Source organism: Pan troglodytes, chromosome 1, assembly GCF_028858775.2.
Source record: "Pan troglodytes isolate AG18354 chromosome 1, NHGRI_mPanTro3-v2.0_pri, whole genome shotgun sequence".
NCBI classification, from domain to species: Eukaryota; Metazoa; Chordata; class Mammalia; order Primates; family Hominidae; genus Pan; species Pan troglodytes.
The window spans coordinates 179,675,293-179,702,550 of NC_072398.2; the positions used below are offsets into that span (position 1 = coordinate 179,675,293).

The window sequence follows — 27,258 nt, forward strand, 5'->3', positions numbered from 1 at the left end:
CCGGTGCCCAATGAGGGGTTTCAGAGTGTTTGGGGTCCTTTCTGGTTCTGGGTGGGAGTGGGCTTGCCCAGGGACCTCAGGCCCGCTCTAGGGACACTTAAGCCCTTCCACTTTGGGGCAGGGAGGCGCAGGTCCAGGGCGGGGAGGAGCCACGGGTCCCGCCCTGCCCCCCCCGTCCAGGTGCTGCCACTGTAGCCTCCACGGCCGCCGCCGCCGCCGCGAGGGGCCGCCCGCAGCCCCGTCCGAGCCCGGCCCGCGCCCATGGCCTTTCTGACCACCTGGAAGGAGGCGGCCTCCCGGAAAAGCGACCGCAGGTACCGGGCAGGGGTGGGGACTCGGCGGAAGGCGCGGACAGGACCAAGGGGCCGCCAGAGGACCCAGCCGACGTCGGGGAAACAGCTAAGAGACACAGCTGGGGAAAGGGTGTGTGGCTGCTGGGCGTGGGGGTCGGCCGGAGGCCCGAGAGGGGCAGCGCCGCGCGCCCCCTGCTCTCTGTCCTCGCCCCCAGCAGGGCGGGAACTGGGGAGGGTAGACGCGGTCCCACCTGAGCGCCGCTCAGTGTCGCAAGACGCGGGCCATCTGCGAAGGCAGCTCGGTGAGAAGGACCTCAGGTGGGGCTGGCGGTCAGGTTTGGACAGCGGCGTCTGCGCTCAACCCTCCATCCTCTCACCTGGTTCTCCTCAGGTCTGCATGAGCCAAGTGTGGGCACGCTGTGTGCCCGGACAGATGAAGCCAGGGCGCTGTGTGCCTGAGGGGTTGTCCACATCCGAGGAGCAGGTTGGGGAAGTCCTAGGTTCCAGTTCCAGTCCCAGTCCAGGGTGAATTATGTGCACCCCAGCTCCTCCAAGGCGAGCCCTCCAGGATGTGTCAGCCACCTCCCTAGCTGACCCTACCTCCGGGATAAGTTAGTGCGCCCCAGTTGTGTTCCTGTGAGAGGGGACCACAGCCCTGACCTCTCTTCTGAGGTTCAGCCCTCCCCGCATATTTACATCTTCTGAGGTTCAGCCCTTCCCTTCATATTTACATCTTTAAAGTTCACCTTGCTGTGCCAGGGAAAGGGCAATCCAACTGTCCTCCATCTGACTGTCCTATGAACACCTCAAACTTGGCAAGCCCCAAACTTGTTCCTCCTCCGGTGTCCCCGTGTCAGTGAATGGTCATCCACCCACTTGCCCAAGCCCGAAACCTGGGAGTCATCCCTGCCACCTCCCTACCTTTCTCCCACCCCCGTCTACAAGTCCTGTTGATTTTACCTCCCAACTTCTCTCAAAGCTGTTTATTCTCATTGGACTATTGCATCAGGCCCCCTTCCCCAGCTCCTCCTGTCTCTCCCTTTCCACACATCCTTTCTAAAGCACAAACCAGACCAAGCCATTTTCTACTTTAAAACCCTTCCATAGGCTAGGCGTGGTGGCTCATGCCTGTAATCCCAGCGGGAGGATCGCTTGAGCCCAGGAGTTTGAGAGCAGTCTGGGCCGCATAGCAAGACCCTATCTCTATATAAATAAAGGAAAAAACATTAAAGAAAATAAAACCCTTCCATGGCTCTCCACCACCCTTTGGTGACTCTCATTCAGCCTTTCAGCACACATTGTTGAGCACTTGTGTGCTGGGCCAGCACTGTACTAGGCACTGCAGGTATGGTGTTACTTCAGATATACAGGTCCTGCTCTTGGCGACCAGGTTCTAGTAAGAGACACATAAACAAGTAGACAAACAAGTAAACATCAGAAATAGATGCTGGGCGAGGCATACAATAAGGCAATGTTATGCCCAGTAAAATTGGCAGTGCTGAAGCATTGCAGGCAGGATAGCTCACATCAAACCCTGAGCTGTGTCTGAGAAGAAAGGAGGGAGAGTGATGGAAGATCACTGAGACCCAGGAAGCAGGCTGGCCAGAACAAACAGGACCAGGAATTTAGGTTTCACTGTGTGGTGGAAGCCACTGGAGGGCTTTAGCAGGGCATTTACTTATTTAAAGCTGACCACGCTGTCCTACGGAGAAAGGATTTTTGTGGACAGACGATTTCCATGCTGGATCACTGTCACCTCCTCCTTTTCTGTTTCTCCACTACTTATGGAAAGGAGACAGGGCTCATTTGTCCCCATGTTCCCAGAGCACAGCACATAATGGGGCTCAGAGTGCATTTCAGTTTTGATGAGGACATGGGATGATTTCTGAGGAGCACGAGATCCCTTGGCCACATGGCTTTCTTGCCTTCCAGGACCTGCCCTGCCTGGGAGAATCCAGTTGTGCATCGTCCTGTGGGCACCAGGGAGCCTTCGGGGTCTCCCGTGTATGTATGTTACACACCTCTCAGTGTGCAGGGAGAGCAGAGGGGAGGCTGGCGTGGTGGTCCAGGAGAGAGATGCTGGGGTATGGGTTAGGAGAATGGAGGGAATGGGAGATAGACGCTAAGAAGGAAGAAATGAGAAGCAGTGAATGGACAGGCTGAGGAGAAGGTGTAGGGGTGGCCTCTGGTCAAGCAGAGGCCTCTGCATCTCCCAATGGGCCTGTGTGAGGAAGTGCATTGTGAGCCTGCACACATGCGCCTTTGTGCTTCAGCTGGAACTTGCTGGGCACAAATACCCAGAGAATTCTTTACTCCCAGTTGACCATACAAGGTCTCACACCCAAGGCTCAAACCTGGGTCTCCATTCTCCCAGCTCAGGCCCTGTGACCGCTCCACCCTCACCCCTCGCCCACCACACCACCCTGTGTCCCACAGCATAGCCAAGGGCAAAGAGTTTGGCAGGGGGGATGGGGATGTGGAGGGGTGCTCAACCCCTGCTCTGCCGCTTACTTACTGGCTCTTTGACATTGATTCATTGTTTGATCTGTGTGAGCCTCAGTTTCCTCAGCTGTAAAATAATAGCTACTCTCTGAGCTGTGGAAAGATCTATTGAAGTCATTTGTAAAGGACCTAACAGTCACTGGGGCATATTCGGTGTTCACTTCTTTCTCGGTACTGTTATGAGGTAATCTTCCTTCCAGGGTATTTGCATTGAGCAGAGGGGATTCTGAAAGGCTTGAGAGTCAATGGTGGGATTCCAGGCACCAGGATTGGGTAGCTGGGAACTGCTGGGAAAAGGAAAGGGGACTGTTCCTAACGCCCACGCATCTTACAATGGGGACCGCCCCCTACTCAGCCTACAAATCAGGCCCTTCTTAGCCATACCATAGCCCCCACTTGTGGTAGGAGACAGCACCAAAAATAAAAGGGGATGTGCAGACGGGCAGATTGCTTTAGAGAGAGTAATTGAGTGGCAGATCTGCTGTGGGAGGGAGGGGCCTCCTCAAGAATGGAGAGGCCCAGCCAAGGAGGCTGGAGGCCTGCTAGGACTGCTGTAGTCAGAATTCCTGCTCTTGGTTTCAGCCTGAGCTGGAGGAGCTCTCAGATGCTTCTAGGTTGGGAGTTTCTAATTTGGTGGCAGGAATCCTTGGGTGGCTTTGAGGTCTCTTCCTTGGGAATGAATGGACTTGAGGCCAGTGCTGAGTTTTGACCTCTGTGATTCTCAGATCCTGCAAGTTGAAGCATTTGTGATTCCCAGACTTGTGATTTAAAATTTCAAGGTTTTTTTTTTTGTGTGTGTGTGTTGAAGCTTTTAATCCCAGGACTTTACTCTGCCCCCTGTTGCTGAGGGTGATTGTAAGGGGTAGGAGAGGGCTCTAGTGTGAGAGGCACATTGTGGTCCCTCAGATCCTCAATCCCTGGTGACAAGAACTTGAAAGACATTCAAGCAACCTTTGTCCCACTATCAGTTATGGAGGGGTTCAAACTTGGAACATTTAGGTCCTTTTGGGGGTCATTGAGAAATAGATTTGGGTTGCAACTTCAGTTCTGCCAGCACACCACATTTCCTGTAACATCTTCAAATCTGTGATCTGAGGTTGAGTTGCTTTGTCCTTTCCTGAACATTTCTGCCTCTCAAAGCAGTTTCTGTCTGTGGCCAGCTCCATTCTCTCCTAACGCTCACCTGCTTCTCCACTCAGTACAAGGCATGGCTGTCAGCAGCTTCCAAGCTCAAGTCCTGGGATGGTAAATCAAAGCAGTGAGAAGTACTCTGGGGCCACATAAGCTGGTTTTGTTTTTTTGGTGTGTGTGTGGGCGGGGGTTGGGGGGGAGGTTTATTTTTTGTGAGACAGAGTTTCACTCTTGTCGCCCAGGCTGGAATGCAATGGTGCGATCTCGGCTCACTGCAACCTCCACCTTCCAGGTTCTCCTGCCTCAGCCTCCCGAGTAGCTGGGATTACAGTCATGCGCCACCACGCCCAGCTAATTTTGTATTTTTAGTAGAGAGGGGGTTTCACCATGTTGGCCAGGCTGGTCTCAAACTCCTGACCTCAAGTGATCCACCAGCCTCGGCCTCCCAAAGTGTTGGGATTATAGGCAAGAGCGACCGCACCTGGCCTTAGGCTGGTTTTGAAGCCTGACTCTGAGACTTTCTAGCAGTATGACTTTGGACAGGCTGTTTAGCTTCTTGTGCCTCAGTTTCCTCATCTGTAAAATGGGGGTAATGTTAGGACTCACCTCCCAGGATTGTTGTGAGGATCGGATGAGTTAGTTTATGTAAAGCACTGCACGACACGCTGCTATACCAGCGCGAGTGATGATTATAAGAGGAAGGGCTTCACCAGCTTTAGTCTGAAAAAGCTCAGGAGACTACTCTGACTGGTGCTTCCTTCAACCAATCACTGTTCCCTGAGAGGTGGGGTCAAGTAAGAAGAGGCTCCTCACTCAGCCAATGGGCTGGAGAGGAGGGGAGGAGAAAGGGGGCGGTGATGAGGGAGGAGGGCAGCATTTAGCAAATGTGACCACTGAGCAGGCCTTAAAGCTGTAGTTTCATGACATACCCAAATTACGATATATTTGGAGCACCCTGCCCATTCCTCTGAGTCCCCCTGCTGTTTTTCATGCTCTGAGATCTGAAAACTGAAAGGTCCCTCACGGCCCCTCTTGGGGCCTGTGCCACCCACCACTCTCCTGAGTTGTGGCCTTGCCAAACACAGCCCTTCTCTCCCTGACTGCCACCACCACCCTGGCCTGGTGGGGGAATGGTCGCTGAGGCACTTTGCTAGATCACCTTTCTTAATTCATTCCCATTCAGGTTGCTATAATGAAATAGCATAAACTGGGTAGCTTATAAACAACAGAAATGTATTTCTCACAGTTCGGGAGGATGGGAAGTCCAAGATCAAGGCAGATTGAGTATCTGATGAGGACCGGCTTTCTGGCTTATAGATGGTGCCTTCTTGCTGTGTCTTCACATGGAGGAAGGGGCGAGGAGTCTCTCTTGAACTTCTTTTATAAGGGCACCAATCCCGCTCTGCACCCATGGCCTAATCACCTCCCAAAGGGCCCACCTCCTAATACCATCACCTTAGACATAAGGATTTCCACATATGAATGTTGGGGGATGCAAACTGTCACTCTATAGCAATCACCCCATGCCATGGGTGGGACAGCCCCTTCCCTTAATTCCCCAGCAGCTCGACTGAGGCCAGGCTATAACATCTCTATTTATTTATTAATTTATTTTGGTAGAGATGGGGTTTCACCATGTTGCCCAGTCTGGTCTTGAACTCCTGGCCTCAAGTGATCGTCCCACCTCAGCCTCCCAAAGTGCTGGGATTATAGGCATGAGCCACCATGCCTGGCCAGGCTATAACTTTTAAAAACACCTTAGGAAGAAGGGAGTGAGGGACGGATGATTTTATGATGTTATGGCCCTCTCCCCTCAGCCATCCTGGAAGGAGCCTTCCTATAGAACATCCACTTCTGGGAGGGCCCAATGTGTCTTCCAACATCTTCTTTCCCAGGAAAAAAGAGGAATTTTTCTCTTAGCCCAAGATTCCCAAGGCTTCCTTTCTTATGCTAAGATCGGCTATAAAATAATAGATCAGTCTTTCCCAGGTGATCAGCAGTGCGGAAATCTACCACTTTCAAGTAAAATCCTTCCCCTGCCCTATAAATGGCTGGTCCTTTGCCCCATGACACCCTGCCAAAAGGACAATTATATTAGGACTAGGTGGGACATCAGAGACCCCATCCACATGGAACTGGGCTAAGACACCCCGTTCCTTTTGGCTCCTTTTCTTCCCATGGGAGTGAAATTTGTTTTGCCTCCTGCAGCCTCAGGTGTTACTCCTTAGCTTCCCTCTTACAGGGTCTGCTCTGACCAGCCCCCACACCCTGCAAGAAGAAGCACTGCAGCCGCTCAATTCATTTCAAGCTAAGAAACATCCTTCCTCAGATACATACAGTAGCTAAATCTCAGGTTGAAAGAAACTGCTAAGTAAATGAGTATGTGGGCAATTGCTTTACATCTGGGTGATTGAAAGGTGTACCAAAGGGCTCACCCTGAGCACAGGACAGGCCACTCAAAGGAGGATAAATCAGGCTGGGTGCAGTGGCTCACACCTGTAATCCCAGCAGTTTGGGAGGCCAAGGCGGGTGGATCACTTGAGGTCAGGAGTTCAAGACCAGCCTGGACAACATGGTGAAACCTTGTCTCTACTAAAAATACAAAAATTAGCCGGGCTTGGTGGTGCGTGCCTGTAATCCCAGCTACTTGGGAGGCTGAGGTAGGAAAATCACTTGAAACTGGGAGGTGGAGGTTGCAGTGAGCCAAGATCGTACCACTACACTCAGCTTGGACAACAGAGTAAGACTCTGTCTCAAAAAAAAAAAAAAAAAAAAAAAAAAAAAAGATAAATCTCCACTCGACAGCGCTGCACTCGGGTTGTCACCCTTCTCTCCTCCTTTGCTTGCCACTGCTCCCTCCAAGCCCCAGGTCCTCTCCCCTGAACACCTTCTGAACTTGCCTGCTGCCTCTAGAATGTTCTCTTTCCCTTTTTCTGTGATCTGTAATGCAAGATACCTGCCTTTGACTGTGCCCCAACAGCCAGCATGTGACATGCAGCATCATCTGTAATCCACACAACTCTGACCAGGGAAGCCTTGCTTTCTCCACTTTAATAGAGGAGGAAACTTAGGCGCAAAGAGGTGAAGAGTGTTGCCCTGGATTATAGTGAAGAAGCCAAAATTCAGAGTCAAATATCCTATTCCCAGCAGTATATTGTACTGCCTCCCCCAGAAATGGCTTCAGTATCTCTTCATGCTTCCTAAGATGCATAGATGTCAGGGTTTTCTTTTTAATATTCGGTGGATAATTTTGTGTTCTGCTTTTTTCATATTTTTCCATATTCAAGCAAATTCGTTTAGGCAGCAAGGCTTTTTATTGAGCCAGGCACTGTTCTAGGCACATTAGAGAACAAAACAGTAATGCAAAAACAAATTCCTGAAGCTGGGCACAGCCACATGTCCCTAGAGTCTCAGCTACTCAGGAGGATCACTTGAGCCCAGGAGTTCAAGACCAGCCTGGGCGATATAGTGAGACCCCACTCAAAACAAACAAAAGCCCTACCTGTGGAACTTAGTTTAATAGGGAGAGGGAGAATAAATGAATAAGCAAAATAAAAAGATGTCACATGACAACAAGCACTGTGGAAAAATAATGCAGGGCAGAAGAACTGGGAGGATGGGGGCAGGGGTTCAATTTTAAATAGAAAGGGGCTGGGCACGGTGGCTCACACCTGTAATCTCAGCACTTGGGGAGGCTGAGGCGGGCAGATCATCTGAGGTCAGGAGTTCAAGACCAGCCTGGCCAACATGGTGAAATCCAGTCTCTACTAAAAATACAAAAATTAGCTGGGCATGGTGGCGGGCACCTGTAGTCTCAGCTACTTGGGAGGCTGAGGCAGAAGAACCACTTGAACCCGGGAGGCAGAGGTTGCAGTGGGCCGAGACTGTGCCACTCATTCCAGCCTGGGTGACAGAGTGAGACTCCATCTCAAAAAAAAAAAAAAAAAAAAAAAAAAAAAAATTAAACAGAATGGTCAGGGAAGGCCTCACAGAGAAGGTGATATTTGAGCTGAGACCCGAAGAAGGTGAAGTAGTGAATCATGTGAGAAGAGCATTCCAGGCAGACGGAATAGCAAGTCCAAAGGGCCTGAGGTGGGAATGTGCCTGGCATATTTGGAGGTGAGCAAGGAGGCTGGTGTGGCTGAAATAAGAGAGGGAATAAAGGGAAATGATGTCGGGAGATGATGGGAGCATACAGGTTGTGCAGGGCCTCATGAGCCATAGACAGACTAGTTTTTGCACTGAGGAACATGCGGAGCCTTTGCAGGGCTTTGAGCAGAGTTGTGATGTGATCTGGCCTAAGTGTCAAATGGGCCTGGTGCTGTGTGGATAATAGACAGTAGCAGACTACGGTTGTGTGCCACCATGCCCAGCTAAGTTTTTATTTTTTGTAGAGACGGGGGTTTCACTATGTTGCTGAAGCTAGTCTCCAACTTCTGGCCTCAAGCAATTCTCCCGCCTTGGCCTCTCAAAGTGCTGGGATTACAGGCAGATGGAGCCAATTTCTATTGTCACCAGCAGTGTGTCAGGTAGCTCATCTGCCCTGAAGATATGTAGCTCATTTAATCCTTGCAACAACCTAATGAGGTTGGTGCCATCATCATCCCCGTTTCAGAAATGAAGTTGCTGGCCCAGGGTGTCAGGTGCAAGCCCTGGCTTTCAAACCTGCTCTCTGAACTATTCTCTAATCGGATGAATTGCTTGGGACTGCCCAGCTAGGACATAGTGGGGCCAGGAGTCCATCCAGATCTTCCTGGCTTTGCATCCCAAGTTCTGACCCCTGAAAGGATGCCATCAATGCTGGAAACCCCTCATTAGAGCTCTGACCCCTTTTTTCAGTTAGAGCTGTTCTTGGTCCCTTGTGCTAACCCAGGCTCCTTCTTTAGACCTACCTTCAGCAGCTCCTAGAGACCAGACTTGGGTAGAAGAGCCCAGATCCTAGAACAGAGACCCTCAGAGCAGGGAGGGCCCATGAGTTCTTGGCCCAAATTTCTCTCCCCTTTATATCTGGTGGGAAGAGGAAACTGCCCCACAGTGGGGCAGTGACTTGCCAAAGGTCACAGAGCTAGCGGGGGGCAGAGTCCATGCCTGCCCAAGGAGCAGGAATAGATCCTTCCTTAGGGGCCCTTGCCAGAGAATATTTAAGATCTGTCACTGTCACAGCCCTCCAAAGGCCCTTTGTTGACAGGCCTGTTCACTTGTGAATTATTAATGAGCCCAAACCTGTAACCTGCTAGGGTGGGGCTCACTCGCTTTAAGGAAACCTGCTTTACAGTCACCAGTTCAGTGAGAGAGGAAGGGTTCTAGACTCTGAAGAAGGGGGATCTGGGCTGGCAGAGACTGCAGGTGTTGGGGAGGGGGCGCTTCATGCCAGGGAAAGGCCTGGGGGAAGGGGCTGGGAGGGGTGCTGAGAAGGGGGAAGGAGTCACCCAAATAATGCTCAGTAATCTGCACAGCATCCCTGAGAGTTTGGGATTATTATCCCAGGTTTATAGATGGGAAAACTGAGGTTCTGAGAGGTAGAGGCAGAACTGACTTCACAGCTTAAGCTCTTTCTACAACAATGGCATCATGTGTCACTGCTTGCATCCCCCATTTCTATGACCTCTCCCACTTAAAACACCCCTCCTTTCTTCTCTTCTTCCCCCTTTCCCTAGAGAATAAGGAATCAAGACCTGGGTTCGAGCTACGGCTAGATGTTGGTCCAAGCCTCTATTTTCTCATCTGTAGGATGGGAGGTAATGCTATTACAAACTTTCTAGGGCATTCTAAGGGCTCACTTAATAGGTATTTATTAAGGGCTCTTTTTTTTTTTTTTTTTTTTGTGAGACAAGAGTTTCTCTCTGTCGCCCAGGCTGGAGTGCAATGGTGTGATCTCGGCTCACTGCAAGCTCCACCTCCCGGGTTCAAGTGATTCTCCTGCCTCAGCCTCCTGAGTAGCTGGGATTACAGGTGTCCACCATCACCTCCAGCTATTTTTTTTTTTTTTTGTATTTTTAGTAGAGGTGGGGTTTCACCACGTTGGCCAGGCTGTTCTTGAACTCTTGATCTCAAGTGATCTGCCCGCCTCAGCCTCCCAAAGTGCTGGGATTACAGGCATGAGCCACCGCGCCCGGCCATATTAAGGGCCTTCTTAAGTTGACAATGGCACAGGTGAAAGCAGTCCATGAAGTTCTCAGGGCCATTGAGAGGTGTGGTGACACTGGTGATTTGTTCTTGCACGCTGGGGAGGAAATGAGGGAGGAAAGCAGGCCTGGCATCTCCCAGGTGTAATGCACCAGGAAACAGGTCTCCTGACAGGAGGAAGGCACCCAGGACTCAGGATGCTCTCCCATTGCCAGGGCTCAGCTGTCACCTCAAGGTGGGGACACACAGGTGATCCAAGTAAGGTCACTTGAGTTGGGGAGGCAGAAATGATGATGGTGATTCACAGACTCCCCTGTGCTGGGGCTGGGCCAGAGCTCCTGGGGGCCAGGAACGGCCTGGGTGGGGCCCTCCTGAGGGGTGGGCCACTCTGATGCACTGACTCACCAGGTGACTGGCTCTAGCATCACTGTTCACTGTGATGGTGTGGGGAGAGTTCCAGCTCTAAAGGCAGCTCTTCTGCTTCCCTTACTGAGCTCATTTTTCATCTGTGAAATGGGGAGGAAAGTAGTGTCTAGTGGTCCACCACAACCATCACTAGGTCATTTATATAGCACTCTGCTATTTTCTTTTTTTTTTTTTTTTTTTTTTGAGACAGGGTCTCACTCTGTTACCCAGGCTGGAGTGCGGTGGCACCATCATGGCCCACTGCAGCCTCAACCTCCTGGGCTCCATTGATCCTCCTGCCTCAGACTCTGGAGTAGCTGGGACTACGTACCCCATGCCGGGCTTTTTTTTGTTTTAGATGGAGTTTCACTCTTGTTGCCCAGGCTGGAGTGCAATAGTGCGATCTTGGTTCACCGCAACCTCCGCCTCCCGGGTTCAAGCGATTCTTCTGCCTTAGCCTCCCATGTAGCTGGAATTATAGGCATGCACCACCACGCCTGGCTAATTTTGTATTTTTAGTGGAGACAGGGTTTCTCTGTGTTGGTCAGGCTGGTCTTGAACTCCTGACCTCAGGTGATCTGCCCACCTCAGCCTCCCAAAGTGCTGGGATTACAGGCATGAGCCACCACAACTGGCCTGGCTTTTTTTTTTTTTTTTTTTTTTTTTTGTAGAGACAGGGTCTCACCATGTTGCCCAGGCTGGTCTCAAACTCCTGGGCTCATGCAATCCACCTGCTTTGGCCTCCTAAAGTGCTGGGATTACAGGTGTAAGCCACCATGCTCAGCTTATATATGAATTCTTAATACTCAGAGCAACCTTGGAAGTCGGCAATATTATTTCCATTTTACTGATGAGGAAACTGAGGCTCAGAGAGGTGGTAAAGTGAAAATTAAATAAGATAATCCATGTTATACACTGAACATCATGTGTAGCATGTAAAAAGCCTGTGATGTGTGTCAGCCATTGTTATAATAATAACCTCAGAGGGAAATTGTAAAGTGCTAGGCCCCGCATTAGTGCCTGGTGACTAGTCAGGTACCTGATGTCAGGCCCTGAGACACAGAGATGAACTCGACCAGGCCCTAGCCTCCAGAAGCAGACAGTCACATACAAACCTCACTCTCTGCTCCCCACCACCCCAAACACACATACCACACACAGACAGTGACAGCTCAGGGTGATTAAGGTAGGTCAGAGTGGGTTAGGGCAGTGGGTGCAAAGGGAGCCCCTGGCCCATCTATGGAGGGAGGGCTTCCTGGAAGAGGTGACATCTGAACTGAAACCTGCAGGGTTAGGAGGAGTTTTGGCATATGGCAAAATGTCAACAAATGTTGGTCAAATACAGTAAAGGTTTACTCTGGAGCTAATACAGCTTATAGCTTCAGGATTCTTCATTTACCTGGCCCCTGCCAAGGCTCTGGGAGAACCCTGGCAATTTTATACAGGCTGACTATCCCTAACCCAAAATGCTCTGGACCAGAAGTGTTTCAATTTTTGGATTTTCATGGATTTTGGAATATTTGCATATACATAATGAATTATCTTGGGGATGGGGTCCAAGCCTAAACATGAAATTCATTTGTGTTTCATATACAACTTATACACATAGCCTAATGGTCATTTTTTTTTTTTTTTTTTTTTTTTTTTTTTTTTTTTGTGGGGGCGATGGAGTTTTGCTCTTGTTAGCCCAGGCTGGAGTGCAATGATGTGATCTCAGCTCACTGCAACCTTCGCCTTCCGGGTTCAAGCGATTCTCCTGCCTCAGCCTCCCGAGTAGCTGAGATTACAGGCATGCGCCACCATGCCTATCTAATTTTGTATTTTTAGTAGAGATGGGGTTTCTCCATGTTGGTCAGGCTGGTCTCCAACTCTTGACCTCAGGTGATCTGCCTGTCTCAGCCTCCCAAAGTGCTGGGATTACAGGCATAAGCCACCATGCCCAGCCACCTAAAGGTAATTTTATACAATATTTTTAATAATTTTGTGCATGAAACAAAGTTTGTGTACACTGAACCATCAGAAAGAAGTGTCACTCTCTCAGCCACCCATGTGGACAATCTGTGATTATTTGGCATCATCATCATTTTTGACTCTGAATTTATGTGCTCCCAATAAGCATTTTTTTACCCTTATTCACACATAAGTACTTAACAATAAAAATATAACATACCATTAATGCAGTGAAAAAATAAAGTGTTCAGGGTAACTCAGCAGCACGTGAGCATCAGTAGAATGCCTGTGTCCGCTGTAACAACAGCACAGCAAACATGGCAGGCCTGCAGTCTCCAACTACAGTGCTCAAAAAGCTTCAAGTTTCAGGCCGGGCGCGGTGGCTTACGCCTGTAATCCCACTGTGGGAGGCCAAGGTAGGTGGATCACTTGAGGTCCAGAGTTTGAGACCAGCCCGGCCAACATGGCAAAACCCTGTCTCTACTAAAAATACAAAAATCAGCTGGGCATGGTGGCACATCCCTGTAATCTCAGCTACTCGGGAGGCTGTGGGATGAGAATCACTTGAACCCGGGAGACGGAGGTTGTGGTGAGCCAAGATCACGAGATTGTGCCACTGCACTCCAGCCTGGGTAACAGAGTGAGACTTTGTCTCAAAAAAAAAGAGAAAATAAAAAAAGCTTCAAATTTTGTAGCATTCTGGATTTCGGATTTTCAAATTAGGAATGCTCAACCTGTATTGGTAAATTTGTATTCTTTTTTTGAACAGTGGCCTCCCCATTGTAAGCTTCTGGATCCACCCCCGGTTACATGAATGACTAACAAGTGACAAGGGAGGAAGGTGTGTTCCACACAGAGGGAACAGCATGTTTAAATGCCTAGAGATTTGAAAGTGCATGGCATGTGATAGGGGCCCCAGCCTCATCATCCTCTTTACACGTACTGCTTGTGGTCTCACCAGCCTCACCCTTTCCCACTTCCATGCCTTCATCCATGCTGCTCCCCGATCTGGTACACCCTCTCCATGACTTCAGTTTGTTTAAATAATATAAACTTCAAGGCTCAGTTCTGTCACCACCTCTTCCAGGAAGCTCCCCAGTCTCTCCCCTTGTCTTGATTCTTTATAGTTGCTGGTGGATGTCATCATAGCTTACTTCTAGTAGTTAATTATCTTTTTCGTGCCTGTATATGAGACTCCTAGAGATGGGATGATTCTTGCAAGTGAGCATCTGCCCCTGCTCACAAATGGGCAGGATGGGACTTCACTGCCTTTCCAGGCAGCCTGCTTAGATTTTAAGCAGCTACCACCAAGCCCAAACTGCCTGGCTCCCCTGGGATCTGGTACAAGTCCTGTTCCCACCGTGGTTGCTTCTGCAGGCTGTCCCCTTCTGCTTCCTCTTCTGACGTCCTGGAGGTCATAGTTGCTCCAGGGGAGCTACAGTCCTTCCTTCCTTCTGTCCCTTCCTTTGTGAAGGGACAGCTCTAATGGCAGCCACATGCTCTGATGAGTCATGGTTAAGAGCAGCATCTGGGGCCAGGAGATGGTGACTGGTTAACTCTTCATGGGCCAGTGGCTTTCTGTGCCAGAAGATCAGGTCAGGTGGAGACACCGCCTCAGGGCTCGGTGCACAGTGGACATTTGGGGAGCGTTGTGGGTGACCCCCACACAGGCACTGGGAATGCAGGGGAGAGGGGGCCAAGGGGGAAAGGGGCCAGAGTGTTGGCTTTGGATTCAGGAGGGATGGATTCCAGTCCTAGCTTGCCACTTATTAGGTGAGTGACCATGCGTGAATCAAATGAACCCCATGCCTCAGTTTCCCCATCTGTAAAATAGCAATTATGGGGATCATTTGAGAAGGCAGTGTGAACTGCCAGCTAGCAGTGAGTGCTAAACCGCGTTTTCCCCGCCTTCTGGTCTCCTGCAGTCACTCAGTGGGCGAGATGGTGGGATTAAAATCCCGGCCTGACTCTGGGGGCTGTCTTTGTCTGCACGAATGCCCCCATTAATGCGGGAGGATGGTGACGGCTCAGGTGGGGGCCGCTTCGGGGCGGAAGCTGTGGGGAGGAGAATTGACGGTAAAGTGGACCTCAGGTCCCGGAGAAGAACTTCTAGCGCCAAATAGGTGGGGACGTGTGAGGAGGGAGCGAGCTCCCGGCCCGGGCGGTGTCTGCGAAGAGGGCGCCGGGCTCTCACCTGTCGGAGCGGGGGTGGGGGCCACCCAGAACCCCCGGCGGTGCGGGAGCGCGGGTCGCCGCGGGCGGCCATGGCCCTACGGTGCGGGTGGGGAGACCGAGTCTCGGCCCGGCCCCGCCGCCTTCCCCGCCCCCGGCGCGCCCCTCCCCGGCCGCCGCGTCCGCGACCGCACAGCGCCCGGCTTGGGGTTGCGGCGGCAGCACCTGGGCCGCGATTGGCGTCCGGCTGGGGCAGCGCCGCCCGCGCCCCTCGGCGATGACCTCGGCTGGCGGCGCCCCAGGAGCCCTGCCCGCGGGGTAAGTGCGCGGCTGGGAGGCCCGGGGGCGCGGGCGGCGCGGGCTGGGGCCCGGGCAGGTGGCGGGCGCCGCGCCAGGCCTCCCCCCGCGCACCGGCCTGGGGCCGCACTGCGGCTTCCAGCCCCCACCCCGCCCGGCCCCTGGCAGCCGCCGCCGCTGCCAGGAGTGGGGGCAGGGGGCTGTGAGGAGGCGGAGGCGCGGGGACCCCGGGTCGGTCACTCACCTTCTGGGTCCCAACTTTCTCACGGAGCTGTAGTCACAGACACGTTCAGAGCAGCCTTCCCCACCTGCCTCGTGGCGTTCACTCCTGTGGGGTGGGCCCTGTTACTCTCATCCCCATTACAGATGAGGAAACTGAGACACAGCACTTAAGTGACTTGTCATCGGTCACCCAGGAGGTAAGAATTGGGGGTGGGATTTGAACTCAGTTCTGTCTGTTGTCAGATCCCCCCACCCCATCATCTTCAGGGACATTAGGGGAACTTAAACGGCTAAGGTATGGGCCAGCCGGGCCGATTGGGTGCAGCAGGAACCTGGGTAGTAAAAAGTGGGTGTTGTCACCTTCAACGTGGCTCTCCTGCCCAACCCTACCCACATCCCACTGAGAAACCCCTATAGGACCCCTACCTAGATCACCCCCCGTAGCAGTGACAGCCGCTACTGCCGGGAGACCTTCAGCAACTCTCTGCTTTTCCTGGGCCCCAGTGGGCAGGGCAGGGGGCAGCTGCTAGGAGCCCTGACTGCTGGGAGGTTGCTGGGCAGAGAGCCGGCCCAGGTGAGCTGGGAGGAGGGCTCACCCTGCCTGGAGCCTCACCACCAGTGACAATATTTGCTAAGGGCCCGAGGCTTGACACATGAACAGGGAGGTGACGAGGCTGGTGCCAGCTGGCAGCTGGAAGTCTCTACAGGGCTTGCGTGTGTGTGGCTCTATCAGGGCTTGGAAGCTGGGTTGCTGGGGGACATCCTGGCCTGGGAGAGGGTTGCCTGGTGAGTTTCAGCTTCATCATTTTTGTTGTGTGACTTTGGCCAAGTCCTTTACCCTTCCTAGACTTCTGGTCCCTCCTTTGGAAAACACAGAAGTGGGGCTGGCTGTTCCTTTCCTGTTCTGAGCTCAAGGATTTGTAAAGCTGGAGGTTGGGTAGGTTCCTTCTGCACAGCCCTGACTGAGCACCACCACCGTGCTGGGTCCAGAAAAGTGGTTTCCAGGAGAGAAGGCGGGCATGGAGCAAGGTATCTATCAAAGAAGTCTAGACTCCCTGGCTGAAAACCACATTCATCCCACTTCGTTATATGCTTACATCCCTGCCTAAGTGCCCTCTACAACCCCGGGCTCCTCTGGCCCTGCTGCAGGCCTCAGGACAGCAAGCTTGCTCTTCTCACGCTGGTGGGTCTTCCTTATGCAGAACCGTACCTGCCTCTCTGCATGCCTGCCCACTCTTCTTTGAAGCCACCTGTCCATCTGTCCCCACCCCTGGTTAGGGTCATCCTGGTGGGGTCTGAGCATAGGAGGGCTGCATGCAGCAGGACCATTCTCACCTTCGCTACAGAGACACTCACTCAACAGACACTCAGCAAGGCCTGCTCTGGGCCCAGATGGTCATTGGTGAACAAATCAAGCCTTAAATCTCTACCTTTTTAAAAATTATGAAATATTTTAAGCCTTCAGAAAAATATAGCAAATAGTAAAATGAACTCACAAACCCTTGCCACCCAACTTTGTCAGATATTAACATTGTGCCCCATTTATTTTATATTCTTTTTAAGAAATAAACCATAGTAGAGACCCTTGAAAGTCTTGTGGAAACCTCTTCCCTCCTTCCCTCTCCAGAATTAATTGCCATCCTGAATTTAGGTTTTATCATTTCTCTGTTTTTATTCTTTTACTCAGTGTGTGTAAGTCTTAAAAATATGTAGTTTGTTCTTACTTCAAAGTTTTCTGTGAATGGAGTCCTATAGCATGTGTCATGCTGCAGCTCGCGTTTTCACACTCAACTTCAGGTCTCAGATTTAGCCTTGATCCTGCAGCTCTTGTCCCACTTGCCCTGATGTGTGATATACCACCCTATGTAGACACCTCCGTTTGTTTATTTATCCTTCTTGATGGATGTCGAGGTGTTCCCAGTGTCTTGCTATTCAGACAGTGAATATTCTTGTATGATGGTGTTTGCACATGTGTTTCACAAGGGTGCCCCCTTAGTAGTGGAATTGCTGGGTTGTTGGATGTGCGCACTCGATCTAAAATAAAATAAAATAAAATAAAATAATAAAATAAAATAAAATAAAATAAACAAGAGACAGGATCTCACTTTGTTGCCCAGGCTGGTCTCAAACTACTGGGTTCAAGCGATCCTCCTTCCTTGGCCTCCCGAAGTGCTGGGATTACAGGAGTGAGCCACTGTGCCTGGCCCACTCAATCTTTTAAAGTTATTTAGTTTCATTATAAAGTCAGTGCTACTTGATCAAGAAATGATGGTAAAGCCGCATGCAGTTGCTCACGCCTATAGTCCCAGCACTTTGGGAGGCCCAGGCAGGCGGATGACTTGAGATCAGGAGTTTGAGATCAGCCTGGCCAACATGGTGAAACCCTGTCTCTACTAAAAATACAAAAATTAGCCTGGCATGGTGGTGCACACCTGTAATCCCAGCTACTCGGGAGGCTGAGGCAGGAGAATCTCTTGAACCCGGGAGGCGGAGGTTGCAGTGAACCCAGGTAGTGCCATTGCACTCCAGCCTGGGCGACAGAGAGAGCCTCTCTCAAAAAAAAAAAAATGGCAATACATACTTTTAGAAAAAATAATAATTACTCACATTTTCTGAGTACTCTTGTGCTTTCCATAGTCTTAGTCATTCTTCACAAAAACCGTGGGAGGTAAGTACTGTCATTCCCATCTCCTTGATGAGGAAACGGAGGCTCATAGAGGGTATGGAACATTCCCAAGGTTATCCAGCAAGTAATAGCTGCAGCTTGAGTCTAGGTTTGTCTGCTTTCAGAACTCTTGCAGGCCACACATCACTCCGTGACACATTTATGTGCAGCTAAGGGGGACTCTTTGGAAGGAGAGTCACAATCATTTTTGCAATTTAGAAAGATCACTTCTGAAGCAACAGATCCCCATGGGCAGATTATTTTACTCGTTGAGCCAAAGTTCCCCTCAGTGGTGGAGCAGGGATTAAAATCCAGCTCTGACTGCAGTTGGCTTCCTGAGCGACCGCTCCGCCGCCTCACCCACCCCACACCCACCTCATCCTGACTGGGATGGAGGTAGGAGGATTTTCTGTTCTCAGTGGGAACTGAGGGTCTCCCAGCTCTACCCAGATCTGCCCATGAGGCACAGAAGCAGCAGTCCAAGCCAACTCTAGTAGAGAAGTGGGAGGGAAGGGGAGAGTAGGGGCGGCTCCGGGCTACCTGACACCCCCTCCCACCCTCTAGCTCCCTTCTCCTTTGGGCCTCAAGTGTGGGTGGGATCTGAATGAGAGAGCCGCCACCACTGTGCCAGAGCTCCTAGCATTGGTCACCAGCTCTGCTCCATCCAGCCCAGCACCTCTTCTCCGCGTCCCTCTCCTTGGTTCCCCAACACACAGTGGAGAGGCCACCATCACCGCAGGAATAGATGTCACCTGGGCCAGGCAAGGTGTCCTGGGAAAAGAAAGGTCTTGGAGACGCAGGGGCAGCCTGTGGAGAAATGGGGGCCTCAGTCTCAGCCAGGTGAGGGGAAAGGTTTGGCGCTGTTGCTTCCACAGAATGCATTTTTGTCTTCTCCCAGGCTCCTGAGAGGAGCCTGACTGCGTTCCTGTCTTCACTGCCTGTCCCTGCCATATCTATCAAAGACAGATAAGGGTGCCTGCTGGCAGGACTGAGTGAAATAATGCAGTCATCAATTTAGATAAGTTGAAGTGGTAATCTCTTTATGACGATGGGTGGTTGGTTGTTAATGCTATTATTAAGTCAAATGGGGCGGATGTCTCCAGCCTTCCTGAGCTCTCTAGCCACCGCAGCCTCACCCCTCCATTTAGCTGGCCTTGCAGAGCCTCTGTCTTCCAAGCCCTTCCAGAAGGCTTGTACCTCCTAACTGTGGTGTCATGCCTCCAGCCCTGTGTGTGTGCTGTTTCCCCTTCTTAGACTTCTTTCTCCATCTTGTTCTCAGTTTGATGGCATTTTCCTTGATGCCATCCTCCTTCCATGATGCCATCCTCCTTCCGCCCAGCCTCCTCAGTGCCCCAGGCTGAGTTAGAGGTGTCTTCTGGGCCCCTTTGGCCCCCAGTGATTCCCATGATCACAGCCCTGAGCACTGTGGCGGTCACTGCCCTGTCTGCATCTGTCACCTGTAGGCTGTGAGCTCTTGAAGAGGCAGGCCTAGGTCTGTGTCCACTCTGTGTCCCCAGAGCCCAGTCCCACGCATAGCCTAGAGCACGAGATTCGCGGGTGCTTGTGGGAGGGAAGGAGGGAGGAAATCAGCCCAGGGCTCAGCTCGCCCCCAGTCTGGGGGAGGTTACCGCAGACAGCCTCATCCCAGTTAAGCAGAAGAGGTGCCGGGGCTGCTGAGGGAAGGACTGTGCCCCTCTGCACTGACTGTCCATCCGGCCTGGATCTTTCTCTCCAGGTAGACCAAGTAGACAGGACCTTTTCCTCGGTGGGGGATGGAGGTGGTGAGGGGTGTGTGCAGAAATGGGAGGCAGGCTCTTGGCTCAGAAATTGTTTAGAGGTTGGCATAAACCACAACAATGGGCTTGACTTTCTGGGGCTGAGCTGATGGGTACTGGCTCAGGCAGAAACTTGGGTTAGGATGCATGCTTGGATGTGTGACCTTAGCCAAGTTACCCGTCCTCTGTGCCTCAGTTTCCCCATCTGCAATAGGTGTGGGGGGGTAATAATCCCATTTCACAGGGCATTTTGAGAGCAGTTAGAGAGAATGCCAGTTAAACACCCAGGCAGTAGATGCTCACTGCTGCCTCATTGATTCATCCAACAGAGATGAATGGCTTGAACACCAGTCACTAGGCTATGCCCTGGGCAGAGACAGACACCATCCCCGCCTCTGAAGAGAGGGGCAGGGACCACATCAGGTGGAGCCTTTTAGGCCATGGAAAGGAACTTGGCCTTTACCCTAAGAGCAATGGGAAGCCAGGGAAAGATTTTAAGTCCAGAAGTGACATTTGTGGTTTTTTTTTTTTTTTTGAGATGGAATTTTGCTCTTGTTGCCCAAGCTGGAATGTAATGGTGCGATCTCTGCTCACCACAACCTCTGCCTCCCATGTTCAAGCGATTCTCTTGCCTCATCCTCCGTAGTAGTTGGGATTACAGGCATATGCCACCACGCCCAGTTAATATTGTATTTTTAGTAGAGGCGGGGTTTCTCCATGTTGGTCAGGCTGGTCTCGAACTCCTGACCTCAGGTGATCCGCCCGCCTCGGCCTCCAAAAGTGCTGGGATTACAGTCATGAGCCACCATGCCCAGACAGATGTGGGTTTTAAAGATGTATCTTTGGCAATTATGGGAGAGACAGGTTAGGGGAAATAATGCTTCCAACATTCTCTCTCAAAGAAACTACCTAGAGGCGGGGATGAGTTACAACAAACATCCTTTAAAGTACATTCCTGGCCAGGTGCAGTGGCTCACGCCTGTGATCCCAGCACTTTGGGAGGCTGAGGCGGGTGGATCACCTGAGGTCAAACACCTGAGGAGTTTGATACCAGCCTAGCCAACATGGTGAAACCTCATCTCTACTGAAAATACAAAAAAATTAGTCGGGCATGGTGGTGGGCACCTGTCATCCCAGCTGCTTGGGAGGCTGAGGCAGGAGAATAGCTTGAACCTGGGAGGAGGAGGTTGCTGTGAGCTGAGATCGCACTACTGGTCTCCAGCCCGGGCAACAGAGAGACACCCTCTCCTCAATAAATAAATAAATAAAATAATTAAGTACATTCCTGAACTCCCACAGAAGTAACAGAAACCCCCTCCAGCCAAGCGTGAAGAGAGAACTGAAGTCAGGCTGGCAAACAAGATGAAGCCACAGCAACCTTAGGCTATTTACACATTTCAGAAATCTAAAGCCAGGAGTTTCAACGGCCACTCAACAGATGGGAAAGAAGGTCTTGGGCCTACACAGTTACAGTTTGAGGAGTTGGAACTTAGCATTCCCCAACTCAACACTTAAATCTGGGACCCTCCAAGGGCTACAGCCTCAGTGAATAGGAAGATTGGCTAGAAAAAAGGTCCGCCCCCACCAGCAAAGCTAGACAGCATTTCTGGTGGGAAAAAAATACTCCCTAAAAAATGATAAATACTGGTCTGCCATCACACAAACTTTGGGTTTGATGGCACACCACTACCTTTGTGGTCCTGGAAACCATAAACTTAAAAAAGTAACTTAAATGGTCTCAGGGTGGTAGTTCCCCTGGGAACCTGGCCAGAGTAAATGAAAAATCCTTCCTGGAGCAATGTATCCTGTCCCACAGTCCCTTTGGATCTGTCAAACATGAATTTGTAATGTAATTGCAAAACACACAAGGAAATAAGCCACTGTGAGCAGCAGGCACCAGAAACAAGAAAGAGCAGAATTAGTTTCCCTGAGAGTCTAAAATGCTAGAATTATGAGATATAGAATAGAAATAATTATGTTTAAAATGTATAAAGGAATTGAAGATGGACTTGAGGCAGGGAACATAATACTACCCCAAATAACTAAGATTTGAAAAAGAACCAAGTGGAATTTCACAAAATGAAAAATATAATCATTGAAATGAAAAATTCAGTAGGTAGGATAAGTAGCAGGTCAGACACACCTAATGAAAGAGCTGGTGAAATGAAAGCAATTACTCCGGGTCTAACAGAGAGCCCAAGAGATAGTATAGAAGTTAGTTAAGAGACATGAAATATGGAATAAAAAGGTCTAACAGAGAAGAGAGAAGAAGGTGGAAAGAGTGGAATGGAGAGTGTTCCAACAGACCTGGGTAAAGATGGTGCTGGCCTGGACCAGAAGGTATTGGGCATAGAAGGGATTGATTGAGAGATGTTAGGAAGTAGGCTGTGGCTTATACCTATAATCCCAGCACTTTGGGAGGATGAGGTGGGAGGATCACTTGAGCCCAGGAGTTCAAGACCAGCCTGGGCAACATATGAGACCCTATCTCTGTAAAAATTCTTTTAAAAAAAGGAAGTAGAAATGATGGGATTTAGTGGAGTTTAGTGATGGAGGGGATGACAGAGGCCAGAGAAGGGATGTGGCAAAGATGATTATCAGATTTTTGGCTTGGGGAATTGGGTAGAGGAGTGTTGCTTATTGGGTAGAGGAGTGGACAAGCATGGTGTCTCACGCCTATAATCCCAACACGTTGGGATGCTGAGGCAAGAGGATCACTTGAGCCCAGGAGTTTGTTGAGACCAGCCTGGGCAACATGGCGAGACCCCATATCCACCAAAAAAAAAGAAAGGCAAAGACTGGGGGAGAACAGATTGGGAGAATGAACACGAGTTCAGTTTTGAAAAAGACATGTTTCAATTTGCCTGGGAAGATCTACTGATGCATCTCAGAGTGGGAGACTTTAGAGCTGGGCCCTAAGCTATATGTAGGAGTTTACCTGGTGGAGAGGGAATTTCTTTTAACTAACTTCTGGGAAATAGGATTTCCCTTCAGGGAGAGCATCAAGCCTCTTTCTGGAACATTCTTTCACTCAAAGGAGGCCCCTTGAGAAGAGGCATTATCAAAACATCAAATAGGCAGGGCTTCTGGGATCTCTTAGTTTCATCTCTAATTTTTATATGGGAAAGCTGAGACCCAGAAAAGTCAGGGGTTTGCTTTCCTAGCCTTAGACTCTTCATTCATTCATTCATTCATTTACCTAACAGATATTTATTAAAAGCCTACTTTGTACTGGATACTAGTTGCTGGGGATACAGCAGTTAAAGATTCTTGCTTCCTGGAAGCTTATAGTTTAGTGGAGGGAGACAGACAATAAACACAAAAATAAGTAAAATATATCATGTCAGAGGGTGGTAAAAGCTATAGAGAAACGTAAGGACTGGAAAGGGCTCAGGTATTCTGGAGGAGCCATTGGCAAAGTGAATTTGAAAGGCCCTGGGCCTCTCGTTTGGGGCTGCTGACCCATAGTGTGACAGCCCATTGTGACAACGTCAGGGATTCTAGAGTCCAGGCCTGGGGGAGGGAGGAGGCCTTGGAGAAGGAGGAGGGAAAAAGGGGCTGTGGGATTTAGTGGGTGGGCTGCACCCCCTGGGGGGGCAGCAGAGCCCAATGGGCCAGAAGGGCCACAAAGACTCCCTTTACCCTTGTGGAGGGTAAGATCATTTATTCCTGAGGCCTCTTTGCACCTTGCCCTTGGCCCCTCCCCCACCTCCAACAGATCTCTGATGACATTCCCTTCTCCTCCCCCTCCCACCCTTGGGAACACCAAGAGGTGGGTCCAAATTGTCCCTGCGTCTCAGTACAGAGTGGCAGCCTGGAGGAGCTCGTGACAGGCACCCAAGGCTGGCCAGGGAGGCTGAGTAGACCCTGTGAGGCTCTGTTCCAGCCAGGAGAGGCTGGAGGGTTGGAGGGCCCCTGTGTCATGCCCCGCATCTCTTCCCCCAGGACTCCTGAGAGCAGCCTCCATGAGGCCCTGGACCAGTGCATGACCGCCCTGGACCTCTTCCTCACCAACCAGTTCTCAGAAGCACTCAGCTACCTCAAGCCCAGGTGAGGCTCAAGCCCCGGTTGGGGTAGGGGGTGTGCGTGACGGTCAGGGAGAACCAGAGGTCTTGCATGAGAGGAACCCTGTGTAACTAAATGCCTTTGGCTTTCTGGGTCACCAGGACCTCTGAGAAGTCCCATAAAAATGGCTCAAGCTCCATTCCACGGCCTGTGTGCAGCCAGGCCCTCTCCAAGGTCACTGTGACTTGCTTCTTCTTAGGCTCTTGAGGGTTCTTCACACTTCGTTACTTGTTCCCGCAGAATCCACTTGGAGTTTCATCCTCGCCAGCTCTCACATGACTCCTTTGTTTATTTTTCCCCAAAGCACTAAAGACTTAGGTTGCCTGCTTTCCTGGGTGTTTTAGGGCAATCAAGAGGGCTGCTCACTTGACCATTTCCTTGAGTACTCACTGCCATGTTTCTGTAAATACAAATCAATAATGGGCGTATACTCCTTTTTCTTATCACTTTTTCTCAGTTTTAAAAATTGAGATATAATTCAGATACCATAAAACTCACCCTTTCTTATCACTTTAAAACATTTATTGGGCTGGTCATGGTGGCTCACGCTTGTAATCCCAGCACTTTGGGAGGCCAAGGCGGGTGGATCACTTGAGGTCAGAAGTTCAAGACCAGCCTGGCCAACATGGTGAAACCCCATCTCTACCAAAAATATAAAAAATTAGCTGGGTGTGGTGGTGTGTGCCTGTAATCCCAGCTACTCAGGAGGCTGAGGAAGGGGAATCACTTGAACCCTGGAGGTGGAGGTTGCAGTGAGCCAAGATCATGCCACTGCACTCCAGTTTGGGTGACAGAGCAACACTCTGTCTCAAAAAAAAAAAAAAAAACAAAAAAAAAACCCAGAAAACATCTACTGATAGATGAGAATTTAGCTTTCTTACACCCCTGCCCCACCTCCCTTCCCTCATCTTTCTCGTCATTATATCACAATATTGGGGTAAATCAATAATCAGTGTTTAACTAGGCGCGGTGGCTCATGACTATAATCCCAGCACTTTGGGAGGTCGAGGCAGGTAGATCGCTTGAGCCCAGGAGTCTGAGACCAGCCTGGACATGGTGAAACCCCATATCTACAAAAAAAAATACAAAAAATTAGCTGGGTGTGGTGGTGTGCGCCTATAGTCTCAGCTATAGTATATAGTAGCTATAGTCTCAGCTACTTGGGAGGCTGAAGTGGGAGGATTATCTGAGCCCAGGAGGTTGAAGCTGCAGTGAGCTGTGATCTTGTGCACCACTGCACTCCAGCATGGGGCAACAGAGCAAAACCCTGTCTCAAAAAAAAAAAAAAAAAAAAGAAAAAGAAAAGAAAAGAAAGAAAGAATCAGTGTTTACCTTACTATACCTTTGTGATTAATGCTTATTGCAAAGAAAATCATGTGCGAGACTATTTCCTTCTAGAGTTAATAATTTTATTGCTTTTCCCATTGGCCTAATTTGCTAAACATTTATCCGTAAGTCTTTATAACCACTCCATCAGATCATCCTATCATTGAGTTTTTCCCAAAATGCTGAAACCTATCAAGTAAGCACTCAGTACCCCCCTCATTTTCCTGGAAACCTATCCTTGGGAGGACAGACATGTCTTCTGGCTCCTCCCGGCTGTTTCCTGGAGCTCCTTTGCTTTTCTCCTGTTTCTTTGATTCCAGGTCTTGTCTCTTGTGTCCCCCTCATTTGCCAGGGAATGTCCTATAGAAATTTCCTAAGAAAGTCTGGGCGCAGTGGCTCATGCCTGTAATCCCAGCACTTTGGGAGGCTGAGGTGGGTGGATCATTTGAGGTCAGGAGTTCAAGACCAGCCTGGCCAACATGGTGAAACCTCGTCGCTACTAAAAATACAAAAATTAGCCGGGCATGGTGGCGAGTGCCTGTAATGCCAGCTACTCGGGAGGCTGAGGTGGGAGGATTGCTTGAACCCAGGAGGTGGAGGTTGCAGTGAGCAGAGATTGCTCCATTGCACTCTAGCCTATGTGACAGAGTGAGACTCTGTCTGGAAAAAAAAAAAAAGAAAAAGAAAAAAAAGGAATTTTATAAGAAAGACTTGCATAAATATATTTTTTTCCCTAAGAATTTTGAATACCTTGCTTCAGTGTTCTAGCATTTACTGTAGCTGTGAGAACCCTAATTCTTCTTACTCCTTCTCCAGAAAGGTTTAGGATTGGCTCTTGTATTTCTGAAAATCTGGAATTTTACCATGATGTGTGGCAATGAAGTCTTTTTTATCCTGGATTGTTATGCGGGTTCTCAGTTCTGGGAAGTGCTCTTGTACGATGGTTCCGTCTTGTTTCCCTTTCCTGGGCTTTCTTTAACTCACCTTTTGGACCTCCTAGGTCAGTCCTCTTCTGAGCCTCTTCCCTCTCCCTCTCCTTTTTCCCATTGCTTTATCTTTTTATTCCATCTGATTTTTGGAAGATTTCCTCACCTTTCTCATTAATTCCTTCTGTTGACGTCTTTATCTCTGTAACCATATGATTAATTTCCTGGTATTCTTTATTCTCTGAATGTTCTTTTTTCCCTATAACATCTTCTTCTTGGTTTATGGTGCACCAACTTCTTTATATCTATATTTGGAATATGAGGCCCTTAGGACAGTGCCTGGCATGTATTAAGTATCTAATAAAGTATTTATTGTTATTATTGTCACAATATTATTTCTCTTTAAAATGTTTCATTCTTTTCCTGCATAACTAGGCTTTCTCCATGTTCCTGGAGTCTGTTTAATGGGGAATCCTCTTCTCATGGGGTGCTTTCTTCAAAAACCCAACCATCCCCGGCTGTCTGTCTAGTCCTGTTTAAGAATGAGTTCATGTGAAGGCCAGCTGGGAGGTCTGTGCCAAGCTGCCTTGTAGTTGGTGGGGTTGGCTTTGGATGACCTAGAGAGCTGGCCCCCAGATGTCAGCACCCGGGATGGCTTAACTTCTCCAGAGAGGAGTCCTCCATTTCTCAGCCTGGACAGAGAGCCCTGGCGGCCTGAATTGGGAGACTAGGGGCTGGGGTCTAATCATCTCTGCCACCTACTCTCCGTAGTCCCCTTCTTTTCAGCTCCAGCTTGTCTCCTGCACCCAAGCTCCAAGGAAAAGTGAATGCTGAGGCCAGGGGACTGGTTTCCACAAGTCCCCAGGCCTGACCTCTTCAATTTCTGTAGACATCATGGACCCATCTTTCTCCCGTCTAGGGTCAGTGGCCCAGCTTCTGGGGTGGGGTGGGTGTTCCAGGGCGTGTGGCAGTCTCCACACCACACTCCCACTGTCTGAGGGGACCTGGCTTGAGGGGGTCAGGCTGGGTGGGTCAGGGCCTGCAGCAAGAGCATGGCCATGGCCTGAGGCAGGCCCAGCTGCAGCCTGCTCTGTCTTGGAATGTCCAGGTTCCCCTCTCAGTTTTCTTGGAAGGCTCTCCAGCTCCTGCTTCTCCCCTAGTCATTTCCTGTCACTCACTCGAGCCTGGACCCCAGACCATAGCCACCCTCCTGCACTGGAATCCAGCTGCCCAGGACACAGCTGCTCAGCTGGTCCCACACCCCAAGCACAGACACATCAGGCACCTTTCTCCTCACCCACTGAAGCCCCAATAAGGCCATGCCTCAGCCTACCCTAAACTGTCCTGCAGACTTGGGGCCAACAGAAGGGAGTCGAAACACAGGAGAAAATATTAAAACCAAA

General features: G+C 50.2%; 1 protein-coding gene across 16 annotated transcripts in view; it reads left to right on the top strand.

Moving 5' to 3' along the window:
• Window positions 1-187: 187 nt before the first annotated feature.
• TTC39A (tetratricopeptide repeat domain 39A) overlaps window positions 188-27,258 on the top strand; it is a 57,820-nt gene continuing 30,749 nt past the window's right edge. The window contains exons 1-3 of one of the 16 annotated variants that reach the window (XM_063780520.1): window positions 15,243-15,295; window positions 23,484-23,588; window positions 26,642-26,775. In XM_063780520.1, the coding sequence (XP_063636590.1) occupies window positions 26,750-26,775 (26 nt within the window). In that variant the 5' untranslated portion in view covers window positions 15,243-15,295; window positions 23,484-23,588; window positions 26,642-26,749. Of the gene's footprint in view, window positions 315-400; window positions 424-13,923; window positions 14,003-14,105; window positions 14,181-14,664; window positions 14,898-15,131; window positions 15,296-19,374; window positions 19,499-23,020; window positions 23,192-23,483; window positions 23,589-26,641; window positions 26,776-27,258 lie in introns of those variants that run through there. The other 15 variants (XM_063780514.1, XM_063780510.1, XM_063780504.1 and 12 more) reach the window with 15 other exon arrangements.